Here is a 17,680-nt window from a genome sequence, read left to right on the forward strand (position 1 = left end):
CTCCCAAAGTGCTGGGATTACCGCTGTGAGCCACCGCGCACAGCTGTCATAGAAACTTTCTAGAGAGCACATGATAAAGAGAGTTCCTTACATAGATTTTCATGTCAATTTAAAGGCATGATTTGTTCAATAGTATAAAAGCCTTATCAATTATTTTCTGCATAATCTAAAAGTTTATAAATATTAATGATCTGATAATGATCTGAGGGAGAAATCTGTAAAAGACATTTGGAAATTGTAAGTTTAATCGCAGTTAAAATATACCTGCACAACTACTTTGTGCAACACTAACAGGAAGCTATTAAAAAAAAACGAAAGAAAGAAAAAAATGTGAGTTTTCAGCAATCAACAGAAAAAAAAAGAATAGCTAATAAATGTATCAAATAAGTAGGAGCACTCAAAAGACTGTATTCTATCTGTATCTCTATAATGTATAAAGATGCAGCACAGGTAATATATGTAAGACTGAATCAGGACCAAAAGTTCCAACAACAGAATATACCAGGAGTTAACTTACTGTTTTATAAATAAAAATGTGTATGTTATAGTCCTTTTGAAGTTTGTTCACTGCATGTGGCCCTAACCTATGTCATAGACAGTTGCCTTGAATTTCTGTTTTTTTTTTTTTTTTTTTTTTTTTTTTTTTTTTGAGATGGAGTCTCGCTCTGTCGCCCAGGCTGGAGTGCAGTGGCCGGATCTCAGCTCACTGCAAGCTCCGCCTCCCAGGTTCACACCATTCTCCTGCCTCAGCCTCCCGAGCAGCTGGGACTACAGGTGCCCACCACCACGCCCGGCTAGTTTTTTGTATTTTTTAGTAGAGACGGGGTTTCACCGTGTTAGCCAGGATGGTCTCGATCTCCTGACCTCGTGATCCACCCGTCTCGGCCTCCCAAAGTGCTAGGATTACAGGCTTGAGCCACCACGCCCGGCCAGTTGCCTTGAATTTCTTATCAATGAAATTGAAAAGCTAAGAAATCCTATTCAACAACTTGGTAAATATAACAGGCCTCAGAATATGTATAACATCTTAAAGCATTTTTGCTATATAATTACACCAATAATTTGAAGTTTATATTACATCTTGAGGTCAACAGGCTCATAGTTCCTAGTTTTACAAGCTTTCATTGACATAAATGTCACTTCACAGATTAAAAAAGTGGGGGGAGCAGGGACAGTAACCCACATAACATTTATGTAAACACATACTTGTTTCCATTTCAATAGCAGAACCTATATTAATATCTATGGTGATTATGAGTACCAACCTTAAAATGCAAAAGAAAGCCATATACAAGGCCCCATTAGCAGTTAGAAATGAAGCAGATTGTAGGATCTCAGGGAGTAGTTTGTGTAAATAATAGTCTAATTTCCGTTTCCGGAGAATTGCTGCAATCTGGAAAGAGAAAGGATTTTTTGTTTAATCCAACCAACATTTCCCACTTAAATTAGCTTATATGTGGAAGCTACTGAATAAAAGCATATATTTAAAAATTAAAGTAAAAATGCTGGCATTTTACTGGTTCCCCTATAAAAATACTATGTTCAGGATAGAAAGGAAGACACCTGAATTTATATGGGTCATATGTTGAATAATCTCCATATGTTGAGGTAAATATTTGTAATGCCTTAAAACAGTTTTAAACTGAAAATGGAATATACTTTTAAATGAAAAAAATTCCAATTCAAATAAAAACTGGATGCTATAATAAGACTATATTACAGATTTTACCAGCCTATTACTACTAGAGAACTTCACTAGTAGAAACCAGAGAAATTCATTCAGTTATTCAAATTGACTACGGTGTGGGGAAAAAAAAAAAATATATATATATATATATATACATATATATATATATATATATACATATATATATATAGTGCGCAAGAGAGAGAGAGAGAGAGAGACAGAGAGAGACAGAAATATAAAAAGTAAATTTAAAAAATAATGATTTCTGGTCTCCTGGAGCCCATTAAAAAAAAAGACCTGAAAAAATAATATTAAGAATCTAGGCTGGGCAGAGTGGCTTACATCTGTAATCCCAGCACTTTGGGAGGCCGAGGTAGGTGGATCACGAGGTCTGGAGTTCGACACCATCCTGGCCAACATGGTGAAACCCCTTCTTTCCTAAAAATACAAAAAATGAGCCGGGAGTGGTGGCGGGCGCCTGTAGTCCCAGCTACTTGGGAGGCTGAGGCAGGAGAATCACTTGAACGTGGGAGGCAGAGGTTGCAGTGACCCAAGATCGCGACATTGCACTCCAGCCTAGCGAAGAGCGAGACTCCGTCTCAAAAAATAAAAAAATTAAAAAAAAAAAAGAATCTAGTAACAACACAATAAGTATCACCTGTGACCAGAACACAGAAACAGGAACAAGTCCCAATACAAAGGACTGCAGAAATTTATCATAGGAGTGTTTAAAAAAATATATCAACCTATCAGTCTTCATGACTTAGCTTTTAAATCTAGATTGAAAACCTTTTTTTTTTTTTTTTTTGGTGAACTCTGAATATGAAAGGAAGATTTCTAGATTAAAACCAAAAAAGGTCCTGAAATAATTTAGTAATCATATGGATAGACATGTAATCTAAGTATTTATTGAGCATTCCAGGAAATAAAGCAACATAAATCATAATATGTGCAAGATATATAGATACTGAGGACTGACTAAGTGTTAGTAATATAACAGAAAGTACCACAGAAGTTTAGCAGAGTGAGTTTAATACAGGGGAAGGCAGGAATTTCATGGAGAAAGGCATATGTGCTGAATTTGGAAGAATAATAAGATTCCTCACTAGTCATGGAAAACAGTACTTCCCCAACATAATGAAACAATATATCAAAAAAGGTTAGAACCTAATAGGGAAGGAGTAAGAGGGTGTAAGAAAGAGAAAAACTAACTTGAGAACAGAAAGACTATAAAACTCTCCATCTATTCCCCACCTTTCCAGAGATAACACTTTCCCTAAAGTCAGTGATCAACAAATCTAATGGCATCTTCTCAATTCTTCTGTTACTCCCTCCCTCTTCAAGCCTCTGAAACTGACCATCTATTACTTCAATTCAACTGTTATACACAGGAAAAACAATGATGAATAAGACCCAATCCTTTCCTTCAAGGAACATAAAATCGCCATAGGGAAATAGACACAAACAAAAACAATAAGCTATAATATGGCAGTGTGGTAAATGATAGGTTAAAAGAAAAGAAAAACTAAATCTCAACCTAGTCTCACACTTTACGCAAAAATTAATTTAAAATGGATCACGGGCACAAATATGAAACATAAAACTACAAACCTTTTAGGGGGAAAAAACAGAGCAAATCTTATGGATACAAGGCCAGACAATGCATTCTTAGACTTGACACCAAAAGCACAATTCATAAAAAAGAAAATGGATAAACTGAACTTCCATCAAAATTCAAACTTTTTCTCTATTAAAGACCTGTTGGGGGATTAAAAAGGCAAGCTCCAGAATAGAAGAAAATACTTAACAAATCACATATCTAATAAGGAACTAGTATCTAGAATATATAAAGAAGTCCCAAAACTCAACAATAAAAAAGCAAACAATCCAATTAGAAAATAGGAAAATATATGACCAGACATTTCACAGAAGAGGATAAACAGACAGCAAATAAGCACATTAGCCATTAGGAAAATGCTAGTTAAAGCCAACTAGTACCAAACTCTAAATCAGCAGTCATCGTGAGCCTCCGAGTTTGATCGTTAAACTCTTCTAGAAGAATACATTTCTAAAGGGTGTGATAGTGTGAGAAATCTAGTTTCTTTGGAAAATTAAATAGTTTGCACATAAGAGTCAATTTTATGTTGTATGTATTTAATCTTTCTTAGAGTAATCTCTAGCAAAAATTATTTCTTTAAGGTAGGGTTTCTCAACCTCGGCACTATTGACATTTTAGGCCAGATCATCTGTTGTGCAGGGCTGTCCTAAGCATTGAAGGATGTTTAGCAGCATCCCTGCTCTCTATTTTCTAAATGGCAACAGAATCCCCCCAGCTGTGATAACCAAAAATGCCTACATTGTTAAATGTTTCCTAGGAGGTAAAATTGTGCCCCTTATTGAGTAAGAACATCTGCCTTAAAGGAAAGAGTATAATGAATTTATGTATTTTTAATATGCTAGTTCCAGAATTTTTATTTTATTTTTAAAAATGCTTACATAGCACTTGTGCCAGGCACCATCATATATACCATACAAATATCAACTCATTTAATTTTCATAACAATCTTTAACCTACAACTATTTCTATGAAAAATCTTTGTTTAGACGCACTTTAGATTTCAATCTCCTCATTTTATTGGGCATGATTTTATTATCCCCATTTTAGAGATAAGAAAAAGTTAGTACAGCCCGGGCATGGTAGCTCACGCCTGTAATCCCAGCACTTTGGGAGGCCAAGGCGGGTGGATCACGAAGTCAGGAGATCGAGACCACCTTGGCTAACATGGTGAAACCTCGTCTCTACCGAAAACACAAAAAAATTAGCCAGGCATGGTGGTGGGCACCTGTAGTCCCAGCTACTCAAGAGGCTGAGGTAGGAGAATGGCGTGACCCCGGGAGGCAGAATCTGCAGTGAGCCGAGATCACGCCACTGCACTCCAGCCTGGGCGACAGAGGGAGACTCTGTCTCAAAAAAAAAAAGGAAGAAGAAGAAAAAGTTAGTAGAGAGAGATGAAGTTACTCAAGGTGACATTAACTGATAGATGCAGAGCAGGGATTGAAGTCAGGCAAGTGGCTCTTAACTACCAATTGATGTTGAAGTCAAAACACATTCTAAATAAGGAGAATTATCACTTATCCATACTGCATGTTATAAATTTAAACCTGTGACTTATAGCTTCTACAGAAGTTCAAGTTGCTTATTCTCAGAGAAAAACACAAAAACATAGGGAAATTACAACTAAGATATAAAAATAACCCGACTATTCAGGAATTTGGTGATCTAACCTGCAGAAAGACTAAATAAGGCACCCATGATGACTCAGGGGCTAGAAACTACAGTTCCAGTCTACAAAAAAATAAAGAGGAAAGAAGATGGGAACACAACATTCACAACACTAAATTAGCAAATAAAAAGAATTAATTCCAATAGAAGAGACTAGACAACCACCAGCTGTGCAATTAACTTTACCCTTTTCCTTGTCCAAGATCTATAAAATCTAAACTTTTTTTCTTGTTTTCTTTTTTTTTTTTTTTTTTTAATTCAGAGTAATGCTCCATTGCCAAGGCTGGAGTGCAGTGGCGCGATTTTGGCCCACTGCAACCTCCACCTCTTGAGTTCAAGGGGCAGGATTCTCCTGCCTCAGCCTCCCAAGCAACTGAGATCACAGGCACGCACCACTATGCCCAACTAATTTTTGCATTTTTAGCAGAGACAGGGTTTCACCATATTAGCCAGGCTGGTCTCAAACTCCTGACCTCATGATCCGTCTGCCTTGGCCTCACAAAATGCTGGGATTACAGGTATGAGCCACCACGCCCGGCCCCAAAATCTATTAATAGGTACTTTTTAATAAATCTGATAACAAATATAAAGTATTTAGCAGAGTAACCAGCACATAGTAGGCATTTTGAAAATGCTAGTTTCCTTCACTCTGCAGAATTGCTTCCTGATCCAACCCCAATTCCTTTTTGTGTAGTGCAGGTTTGCTTTATTAAGTGTTAAGAAGAGATTTCCATCTCTGATAATCAGAATATCTGGGAAAGGCCAGGTATGGTGGTTCATGCCTATGATCCCAGAACTTTGGGAGGCTGAGGCGGGTGGATCACTTGAGGTCAGGAGTTTGAGACCAGCTCAGACAACATGGCAAAACCTTGTCTCTACTAAAAATACAAAAATTAGCCAGGCCTGGTGGCACACGCCTGTAAATCCCAGCTACTCGTGAGGCTGAGGCAGGAGAATCGCAGGAGAATCACTTGAACCTGGGAGGCAGAGACTGCAGTGAGCCAAGATCTGGGAGGCAGAGACTGCAGTGAGCCACGATCACGCCACTGCACTCCAGCCTGGGCAACAGAGCAAGACTCCGTCTCAATAAAAAAATAAATAAATAAATAAATAAGATCTTCAAACAACAGAACTAAAGTAGGATATTCATCCATAGCCAGAAGACCTCCTGTAATTTTTTTCTAAAAATTTTTGGGCTGGGTGCGGTGGCTGACATCAGCACTTTGGGAGGCCGAGGCAGGTGGATCACCTGAGGTCAGGAGTTCAAGACCAGCCTGCCCAACATGGTGAAGCCCCGTTTCTATAAAAATACAAAAAATAGCCAGTCATGATGGTGGGCACCTGCAATCTCAGCTACTCGGGAGGCTGAGGCAAGAGAATCGCTTGAATCCAGAAGGCCGAGGTTGCAGTGAGCTGAGATCACACCACTGCGTTCCAGCCTGGGTGACAGAGTAAGACTTCATTACAAAAATAATTAATTAATTAAGTTTTTTTAAAAAATTTTAAATAAAAATTTTCAAAATGCTTTTAAAAATAAGACCTTGTTTTTAACAATTATTTATCATAGGCCAAGGCAGGTAGATCACATGAGACCAGGAGTTCAAGACCAGTCTGGCCAACAAAGCGAAACCCTGTCTTTACTAAAAATACAAAAAATTACCTGAGTGTGGTGGCACACACCTGTAACTCTAGCAACTCAGGAGGCTGAGGCAGGAGGATCACCTGAACCCAGGAGACAGAGGTTGCAGCGAGCCAAGATCACGTCACTCACTACACTCCAACCTGGGTGACAGAGCAAGACTGTCAAAAAAAAAAAAAAATAGCATAATAAAGGAGGTAGAATTATTTGTTTTGACAAACAAATTTTCCTATATACCATGTTTAATTTTATGCATTAACCTGCCTGGGCCAAGGAATGCCTAGACATTTGGTCAAATGATTATTCTGCGTATGTCTATGAGGGTGCTCCTAGGTGAGATTAACATTTGAATCAGTAGACTGTGAAAAACAGACTGCCCTTCCTAATGTGAGTAGGCTTCATCCCCTAGGTTGAAGACTTGAAAAGAACAAAAAACCAAACTCCTCCTCCTGTCTGATTTATTGAGCTAGGACACTGGTATTTTCCTGCCTTCATACTTGACTGAAACACCAGTTCTTCTTGGGTCTACAGCCTGCTGGCTTTCAGACTGGAACTTACACCATTGTCTCTTCTAGTACTCAGGTCTTTGGACTAACACTGGAATTACACGTTGGCTCTCTGGGTCTCCAGCATGCCAACTGCAGATCTTGGCACTTATGAAGCCTCCAAAATTGTGAGCCAATTCTTTATTTTATACACACACACACACACACACACACACACACACAGAGGCTTCTGTTTCTCTGAAGAACTCTAATAAGCTAAATCTCAATTGCTTCCAACATCTTTATTTTTAAGGTTAGAATTATTAGCTACGAAAGCCAAATATAAATATCCCAAACAAAATGACAAGAAACCAAGTATCATAGACCAATATTTACCTATCTTCTTACAGTTTTTAAAGTTTTTATATATGCACTGTCTCTCATAATTCCCACAGCAAGCCATGAAGTTGTTAAGGCAGGATTCTCTTCTATTTATAAATGAAGAAATTGCATCACAAATCGCGAAGCAAAACAAAAACTCAGATCTTGTAACTCACAACCAGTGCATGACACCATGCTGCCCCCAAAAGATACAAGAACCAGCTTATTAAAAACAAAACAAGCCAAAAAACTGGGGCAACTTGTTAATAATATATGTGGGAAGATACAAGCAATCTTCAAAAGTTTTCCATGATTATATTGTAAAGCCTCCCTATAATGAAAATCATACCATCAAACTTTAGCGATGACCATTAAGCCTTACATACCTTACCTGTAATAGCCTTCCTCTCCTACATTTTCAATTTTTTACATAAAAGTTGAGATAGGCTTTCAAGATAAACATAAAAATATACTTAAGTTACAACACTGAAACAAAATGTGATCAGGAACAAGACTCAGATTGAGCCCTGCATATATTATACTCATGTTCAAAACTGAGTAACACCGACTGGGTGCGGTGCCTCACGCCTGTAATTCCAGCACTTTGGGAGGCCAAGGCAGACGAATCACAAGGTCAGGAGATCGAGACCATCCTGGCTAACACGGTGAAATCCCGTCTCTACTAAAAATACAAAAAATTAGCCGGGCATGGTGGCGAGCGCCTGTAGTCGCAGTTACTGGGGAGGCTGAGGCAGGAGAATGGCATGAACCCGGGGGGGTGGAGCTTGCAGTGAGCCGAGATCATGCCACTGCACTCCAGCCTGGGCGATAGAGCAAGACTTCGTCTCAAAAAAAAAAAAAAAAAAAAAAAAAAAAAAAAAAAAAAAAAACTGAGTAATACCAATATTTTTGTAATATAGAGAAAGTCTTGAAAACACACACCTGTCACTTCAACTTTCAGTGATGTAACTCACATGCAGCACCACAACTTTAAACCTAAACACTCTTTCATACCCTGCCATCTTCTGCATACTTAAGCACAAATATCATGGACTCTAATGTGAAATACTTTAAATAATGGGAAAAAACCTAATATATTTCTAATTGAACAACAATATTCAGATGAAAAACAGAAAGTATATATATATGTTGCAGTCTCTACAATAAGAATACTGGGTGATAAATTGGGTGAATATTGGGTAATGAATTGAATCCTTTAAACAGAACACATGAACACTAAGAGTTTAAGCCCTGGAAGTAAGGATGATTTGAGAAAGAGAAGAAATCACAGATAACAGTAACTATCTTGACTAAAAAATAACAACTGTCTCAGTATTTGTTGATACATAAATTCCATTAAAAAGAAGATAAAGCCAACATTAAAAGGTTTAAGCTGCACTTCAACTCATTCATATTAAAGTCTAATAATTAGTCTGTCAACCATTTGATGTATATAAAATCCTTTATTATTCTTTGATAGGGTAACCCTAACCACCTACCTGAACCAGAAAAGAAATCTAATCATGAAATTTAACCATGGGAAAAAGAGAAAAGAGCACAGAAAAAGAAAGCTTTAAAAAGATGCTTGCCCGGGTGCAGTGGCTCACACCTGTAATGCCAGCTCTTTGGGAGGCAGAGGTGTTAGAGGCGCTCGAGCCAGAGAGACTCCATTTTGAATGAGGGCTAGGAAAATAAGGCTGAGACCTGCTGGGCTGCATTCTCAGAAAATTAGGCATTCCTAGCCTCTAGATATTTACGGTTAAAGGAACAAATTAATAACATTTACAAAAACAGACCCAGACTTGGGAGTGTCCACATATCCCAATATCTGAAGAACAAAGGCATTCCTAATTTTGCTTTAACAATAATATCAATTCTTGCAAAATATAGTAACTAAGAAAATTAATCCTTTATCACAACACAAACGCTTGTAGCAGTGCACATCTCCCCATATATACAGGCATTGTACCTAGGGTGGATGCGTTCCTCATCTAACTTTGAGGAATGTCCTACTCTGTCTATGGAGTAGCTGTCCTTTCACCACTTTACTTTCTTAATAAACTTGCTTTTGCTTTGCACTGCGGACTCACCCTGAATTCTTTCTTGTGCGAAATCCAAGAACCCTCTCTTGGGGTCTAAATCAGGATCCCTTTCCTATAACAGAGGCGGGTGGATCACTTGAGGTCAGGAGTTCAAGATCAGCCTAACCAACATGGTGAAACCCCATCTCTACTAAAAATACAAAATTAGCCAAGCACGGTGACACACACTTGTAGTCCCAGCTACACAGGAGGCTGAGGCAGGAGAATCACTTGAACCCAGGAGGTGGAGGTTGGCATGAGCTGAGATTGTGCTACTGCACTCCAGCCTAGGCAACAAGAGCGAAACTCCATCTCAAAAAAATAAAAATTAAAAAAAGATGGTTAACTTCTCAGACTTCACAGTTTTGTCTAAAACAATCTCAACTTACCCTTAAATGGGGTAAGTAAGACAAATAGAAGTTATTCAAATAGTTTTTCTAACATTTGTAATTAAAAATTTCTGACTACTATAATTTAAAACAGATTTTATTAGAAGGTTGGTTCAGTTTCAGAGCATTTGTTAATCGAGGTATTTGTAGGCAGTAAAGTTTTTTTTTTTTTTTTTTTTTGAGACAGAGTCTCGCTTTGTCACCCAGACTAGAGTGCAGTGGCGCGATCTCGGCTCACTGCAAGCTCCGAGGCCTCCTGGGTTCACAACATCCTCCTTCCTCAGCCTCCCAAGTAGCTGGAACTACAGGTGCCCGCCACCATGCCCAGCTAATTTTTTGTATTTGAGATGGCATTTCACCATGTTGGCCAGGATGGTCTCAATCTCCTGACCTCGTGATCTGCCCTCCTCAGCCTCCCAAAGTGCTGGGATTACAGGCATGAGTCACCGTGCCTGGCAGCAATAAAGTTTTCTTACTGCCTTTGACTTCAAGGTAAGCAAAGGCCAAATTCTTGACCAGGGTACTGGATTCGTGAAATTATCAAATAAACTCTTTTTCTATAAAGCAATGGCTTCTTATTTCTCTTGATTTCCTCATGTTAAAATTTGGTTTTTGTGTCATAAATGTTAAACCTAATATATGTTCACGTTATATATATTCATATAATCACCATGTCACTTCCTTAGGAAAGGCTTCCCAAACCCTCTACACTAGAATGGATCCTCTTGTAAACAGCCTAGTAACACTCCGTATGTCTTCTTAATAGCACTTATCACAGATAATTTTGTGTGCATTTATTTTAAGTTTATCTTCCCCCTTCACTGTTAACCTCCATGTTCCCCTCACTCCAGTATTGCTTACTCTCATGTAATATTTGATGAATGAAATAAAGGTAGAAAAGAGACAGTGAAAGGAAATGAAGATTCAGAGTAAATACAGTTATATTACACTCCACAGGCTCTAAATGCAGCTAGGGGCACAGTGAAATTCGACTGGTTCTGGTTAATTCAGTGTCTCCTATGCTTGCGAGTTTCTGACATGCGGGTCTGAAAAAAAAAATGGTCCCGTGTGTATTTCCTTCAAGGTTTAAAAATTGAAGCTAATCAGAACAAGCCTTCCTTCATCACTGCCAAGAGGTGCAGAATCTTTCAAGGAAACTCCCAAAGTGGATTAATCACAATCCAAACCCCCAAGATCAAGTAAGAATCAAGAAACCAAAGCAACCTGACAAATCCAATGAGTCAAAAGGCTATACAAAATAAATGACAGTAAGTGGAAAAAATTCAGCATTCTTACAAAAGGAACATGCTCAAATTTGATGATACTTGATTTAGCACTCTTCCTTAATACTCTTCTTTCACATATAAATTATTTTAGGTCCATTTAAGGTCCATTTCCTTTTTTTTTTTTTTTGAGACGGACTCTCGCTCTGTCGCCAGGCTGGAGTCCAGTGGCGCAATCTAGGGTCATTGCAATCTCCGCCTCCAGGTTCCAGTGATTCTCCTGCCTCAGCCTCCCTAGTAGCTGGGACTACAGGCACATGCCACCATGCCCAGCTAATTTTTGTATTTTTAGTAGAGATGGGGTTTCACCATGTTGGCCAGACTGGTCTCGAACTCCTGACCTCAGGTGATCCGCCCAGCTTGGCCTCCCAAAGTGCTGGTATTACAGGCGTAAGCCAACCCACCCAGCCACTAAATATTTTTCAATACTCCTATGAGCCAAGTTAGTTAAAATCTTCTTTATTTCAATTATTGATTCCCCTCAAGTATAATTATGAGGAAGACAGAGCCTCACATATAGTATGTAAGATCAATTCACCATACTAACTTGACTCATTAATTATTCAGGGTCACTAACAAATACTTATTAACTATATTCCTAGTATCCAAAGATAAAACAGATTCATTTCCTATTACCTGAAGGAAAAAATACACAAACCTCAATCACAACATTGCTTAAGAGCATATCAATGAGTAGAAAGAAAACTAAGATTAGTGATCAATTAAAAGGCAATTTAAAAGTTTAACCTACGGTCAATAGAGACTTGAATTAAGTCTTTAGTACAGTACTGTATTATGTACTATATTACGATAATGGAAGAATAATAAATCTAAAATATTATAAGACCCTTAATCATCAAACCATCAACCACTATTAGGCATTCTATGTGCCCAGTTTAAGTTGTTGGGGATGAAAACATAATTCTCATTCACTATACTATAAAAGTAATGGAAGTAACTGTAATGTAAGAAATTATACTGACACTTTCAAAAGACTTTCTTAAAACTATTTTATTTAGTTCTTTGTTAAACCATCACTTCAATTAACTCCCCTTCCCTAATTACCACCCATCACCGGCCTATCACCTAAGTACTCAATAACTAATAAGATAATAAATAAATGATCAATCTATTGTCAAGGTCTTACCACATTTTTTACTTTTTTACTTCCAAAGCTTATACAGATAGATTTATACAACATAAGTCTGTGTTCCAGCCTTTCAATCCACATCGTCTTTTCATAATCAATAAAAGAAAGTATCCATATATATATATTGCTTACGCACAAATTGAGGCACGAATTTTTTTCTCGAAGTCATAACTCATAAAACAAGAGTTATCTTTTATGTATTCCACAGAAATACACTTTTTTTTTTTTACAATCTGGCTGGTTGTATAATTTAAGATATTCCCCAGAAATCAAGAGCTTTGGAGACCATGGAATTGTAAATCTGTGCATAATCCCCCTTTGATTTTTGCTTGAGACCTATTTTACAGGGGTGTAAATAAGGGGCTCACTTTATCTTTCTATTCAATAACTAAATGATTTTTACATTACATTATCACGTAATGTTTCCAGTGAAAAGCAGATATATAAGACCCATTTTATAGGCTCCAGAAAACACTCTTGATAAAAAATCTTCCTTCATGTTGGGACTCAGAATACAATACCCCAAAATGAAGGCCTCAGAAGCAGCCTTAGAAGCAGAATTTTTTTCCTGACCTTCTCCTGCTCTCCTGTCTCCCAGTCCCATTCTCCCGTGAGCTAGCCTTAGAAACTAGAATTTTCCCCAAGGCAGGTCATAAAAACCAGAACCTATTTTCCCCAAAACCAGCCAGAAAATCTTAAAATATCATACTAACTTTCCCTTCGCCTTTCCATGTAAAAACTGGCCATAAAGAAACTATCTGACCTACCTTGTTTGACTGTAAGTCATAAGCCCCCATTCCAGAGAGGGTCCTGCCCCATACCCAAAAGAAAAGAATGAATGCTCAAAGAGGCCAAGAAGAATCTAGACAGACAGGCCTTGCTTCCCCAATCAGTCTATTAGCATTAGCATTATTGTCCAATCACATTTCTACATAGCTGTCTATACTTTGTTGAACGTAAGCATAAAAACAGATAATTTCCCCTGTATTTTGGGGTCTTCATTCTGACATACATGTTAAATAAATTGGTACATGCCCTTTCTCCTATTAATCCATCTGCCTCCTGTCAGTGATTTTTGGTGAACCTTCAGAGGGCCAAGGGGAAAGCTCTCCATTGGTCCCTACACCAGCTTGCCTTTGGAGCTTCTCCATTTCTAGCAATAATGGCAACTGCAACAATCTGACTTGACAGCCTAGAAGTATAAACAAGTCCTCACACTGCCCCAGTATCCTTGGTCTCTAAGTCCTGTTCTTTCTGCCTGCAAAACGCCTCTAGAACTGCCTTTTCATTTTCTCTGGCAGACCTGCCAAATACCTCTTCGCTCCTGCACTATTCATGAGTTCATTCATTCATACCTTCACTCATTTAGACACATATTAAGCATTTAATGAGGTACTACACGAGTCTAAACACATACCACTGCTTTAACTGGAGATGGAGACACAGATCATAACTAATGCACTATTAGCCTATTTAACTCCTCACAACAGACCTTAAAAAATGGGTACAATCATCTTCTGCAAAGCAAGGAGACTAAGGCTCCACGCAATTCAATAATTTTTCTAAAGTTCCTATTGATAGTAAATTGCAGGGTGAGATTCCACAGGAGTTCTGACTCTTACTACCACTTAGTGAATCTACTGCACCAATTTCTCAAACATCTTTCCTATCTAGTCTTCCCAGTGTTACCATATTTAGCATCTGAAAGCATTATTTTGTACTTATAACCCCTTTGTTCAAAAAAAAAAAACTCAATAGCATGCACACGAAAAAACCCTCAATGGTTCCTTTAGCCTGTCCTTCAGTCTGACTTTCAGTCAAAAAAAAAAAAAAAAAAAAAAAAACCATGAGAACTGAATCCTGTCTTTTTCCTTACTAGATCTAAATCTTGTGAATCACTTAATGTCTCTAACCTTCAGTTGTCTTACCCATAAAATGGGGATAATAAGTTGGATTTGTGTAAGGGTTAAAAAAGATAAAGGACTAAGCACATAATAAACATAAGTTGTTATCACTCACAACTTCTGCATGCAAACGTTCTGTTATAGACAATATATGCATTGCTTCTCTTATAAAACCACTTAGTTTTCTGCCTCAGTTTACATTATCCTCCCTCCTCTCCATTAAGAATAGGTATGCTATAAATATCTACTGCATGAATCAATGTCTGTACAGCCTTATACTCAAGGCACAAATCAAGGACCACTTACTTCAAGAGGCTTCCCCTACCCATCTTCCATGAACTTCACTCTTAAGTGCCACCAGAGAAGGGAGGAAGAAAAATATGCATAACTATTCAAAACCTATGATAAACTAGAAAATATGTGATACATCATCAATGCACTATTTCATATAATTCTCAAAAAGAAAGATAAAGTAACATATACAAAGTCAAACAGCTGGTAAATGAAGAGCTGAGATTCAAATCCTGATACCCCGATCCCATTTTTTGTTTTGTTTTGTTTTTGTTTTGTGACGGAGTTTTGCTCTTGTTTCCCAGGCTGGAGTAAAATGACACGATCTCAGCTCACTATAACCTCCGCCTCCAGATTCAAGCGATTCTCCTGCCTCAGCCTCCCAAGTAGCTGGGATTATAGGCATGTGCCACCACGCCCAGCTAATTTTATATTTTTAGTATAGATGGGGTTTCACCACATTGGTCAAGTTGGCTGGTCTCAAACTCCTGACCTCAGGTGATCCACATGCCTTGGGCTCCCAAAGTGCTGGGATTATAGGTGTGAGCCACCGCACCCCACCTGATCCCTTTTTAAAGCTCAATTTCTTTCCACCACACCACCTTGCATCTTAGTACATGGGGGTATACATTTAGTCAACTATCCAACACTTACAAAGAAAACAGCTATGTGCTCCAAGCAGCACCACCCACACCTACATGGATAACTGAAACAAAACTGTCACGAAATAATGCTTATCCTTAGTATGCGCAATGTGTTTTAACATTTTTTATTTTCTTCCATTTCACTTAATATAAAATAAAATGCTATTCAGTTCCCACTAATTTTATTTCACAACTACTGATGAGTAGCAACCCAAATTTGCAAATACACAGATGTAAGGGTACAAGGCCACATGAGATGGAAAATTTATCCTCAATAAGTACTTAATCTTGTTGGAGATACAGTAGTAAAACACAACTCCTTTCCTGAACACCCCCAACCTACCTTGTTGGAGTAGGAATAGGAGAACCTATGTTCCTGTTGCTGCCCTGAACTTCCCTATCATAGACTATAATCCATAAATTGTCTAAGCTATTGATATAACAAGTATCAGGCATTCAACAAATATTTGTTAAGTGAATGAATTAATGAACGAAAAGTGCTATGGATTTTCAAAGGGAGAAGTAGACAGCATAAACTCTCTTTCCACCTATATCATAATCCTCTGAGGGCAGGAACAATCTTTTGTATAGTTGTGTATCAAGAGCTCAATAATGTTTGTAGATGTTTTATTTTTTACAGATCTGGGCCTTACGCATTGAGCTGTGGTTGCACCACTGCACTCCAGCCAGAATGGCAATGCAACAAGACCCTGTATCCAAAAAGAAAAAGAAAAAATCTGAGACATAGACTGGCCACGGTGAATGTGGAAAAGCAGATAAACACGAATCTTTGCCAAAGAAAATCGAGGAAAAAATTTCCAGCTCCAATAATAATTATTGGCCTCTACTCCAGATCTTTATTATTCAAAGTGCAGCCCCCACCATCAGCATTACCACGAGTTTGTTAGGAAAGCAGAGGTTCAGGGCCCACCAGGACCCAATGAATTAGAACCCCCATTTTAACATAATCCTCAGAGGATTCCCAACATACATGAAAATTTGAGAAGCACCAGTCTATACAATAAAAATGAAACGGATGCCTGCAACCTCAGACAAAGTCACCACCTTCTCCTGTGTTATCTCTGAAATACATAATCAGACTTTTTAAGAAGTACTACAGATACAGCCATGACACACTTTCAGGAACATTAGGGTATAAATCTAAATTACTTCAATAAGAAATAATAATTGATCATCTGCTGAATATCGAAATTCTTAGAAGACATACAAAAAATATGATCTGTCTTCTTAGGACACAAACTCTGTAAGGCAAGAAAATGAGACAATGCACTTCAATGGCCAAAGTAATACTAAATCTTTAATATCAAGGATAAGGTTATTGAAAAAAAGATTTTGGCAAGAACATTGAAGAGCATCTTTAATAGTCCTCAGTGTTACATATACATATTGCCAAATATTTCCTATTAATTGCCCTATATGTAAAGCTGTGTAAAAGGTCCTAGGTGACACAAAGTCAGATGTCCTAACCAAGTTCACTCACTGAAAGACTGGCATCACCCTTTAAATCACCACACACAATCTCAACCCAGGAGTCTGTTCTGTGAACTTGCAAAAACACTTGCAAAACCCCAAATCACAATCCTACCATCTCAAAACTGAGTCAAGATCTGAGGCCACAGGGACTTAGGCTCAAATATGCCTTCTTCATTCAAAAAAAAAAAAAAAAAAAGGCAAAATAAAACAGGGGAAACTAGATATGGAAAGCTTGCAGGTCCTTCTCATAGCCTCGCTGACCTACAAATACCTCTCCATCCATCACAAGGCAGCCCGGAAGAAAATAACGCTGGTCTTTGAATTAACGTTTTTAAGTGTCCTAAACTTAATTCTAAAAGTTGGGAGCCCATCCTCTTCCTAGCAACAGGCATTCAGATGACAGCTCAACCTCTAATTCCCCTCCTCCTTCTCCCTTGCAGGAATTGGTATATCCTCCCCAAGCGACCTCCGCCGTCCCCCCACCCGCCCCCCAAAACACTCCGACCCCTCCAAAAAAGAGCCCGACACAAGGCAAGTCCCCCAGAGCCCCTCGGGAGCACCAACTGCAGCCCCCGGCCCATCCTCCACATTAAACTCGCCCTGCGGGAGGGGTGACGGGTCTCACCAAGTACAGAGGAGCATAGATCTTCAGGGACTCCTCCAGGGCGCCCCCGGTGATCTGCAGGAAGGAGACCCGGCAGGAAGGGTGCCAAGTGTGGCCAATCTCATAGCAGTTATGAGGGATGGACTTGCTGAGGGCCGCCATGACGAGGAACAGCGCGGAGGAGACGGGAGGAGGAGAGCCTGCGCCCTGCAGGGAGGGGCGCGAGAGCCCAGCCGCCAGCCTCTTGCCCGGCCAGCAGCCGGAGGTGCGGAATGGAGGTGAAAGGTCACGAGAGCGGGGTTACTCTGGGCCAAAGTCCTCGGATGTTGAACGCTCGGCGTATCGCAGCTTAAGGGGGCGGGACG

The 17,680-nt window shown here is 38.8% G+C and overlaps 1 protein-coding gene across 4 annotated transcripts in view; it reads right to left on the reverse strand.

The window, feature by feature from the left end:
- TMEM135 (transmembrane protein 135) overlaps positions 1 to 17,680 on the reverse strand; it is a 264,255-nt gene extending 246,575 nt beyond the window's left edge. For 3 of the 4 annotated variants that reach the window (XM_010356031.2, XM_010356030.2, XM_030918487.1), the window contains exons 1-2: positions 17,337 to 17,680; positions 1,266 to 1,393 (exon numbers count right to left, since the gene is read on the reverse strand). In XM_010356031.2, the coding sequence (XP_010354333.1) occupies positions 1,266 to 1,393; positions 17,337 to 17,477 (269 nt within the window). In that variant the 5' untranslated portion in view covers positions 17,478 to 17,680. The remainder of the gene's footprint in view (positions 1 to 1,265; positions 1,394 to 17,336) is intronic. The other variant, XM_010356032.2, reaches the window with a different exon arrangement.

Source organism: Rhinopithecus roxellana, chromosome 15, assembly GCF_007565055.1.
Source record: "Rhinopithecus roxellana isolate Shanxi Qingling chromosome 15, ASM756505v1, whole genome shotgun sequence".
NCBI classification, from domain to species: Eukaryota; Metazoa; Chordata; class Mammalia; order Primates; family Cercopithecidae; genus Rhinopithecus; species Rhinopithecus roxellana.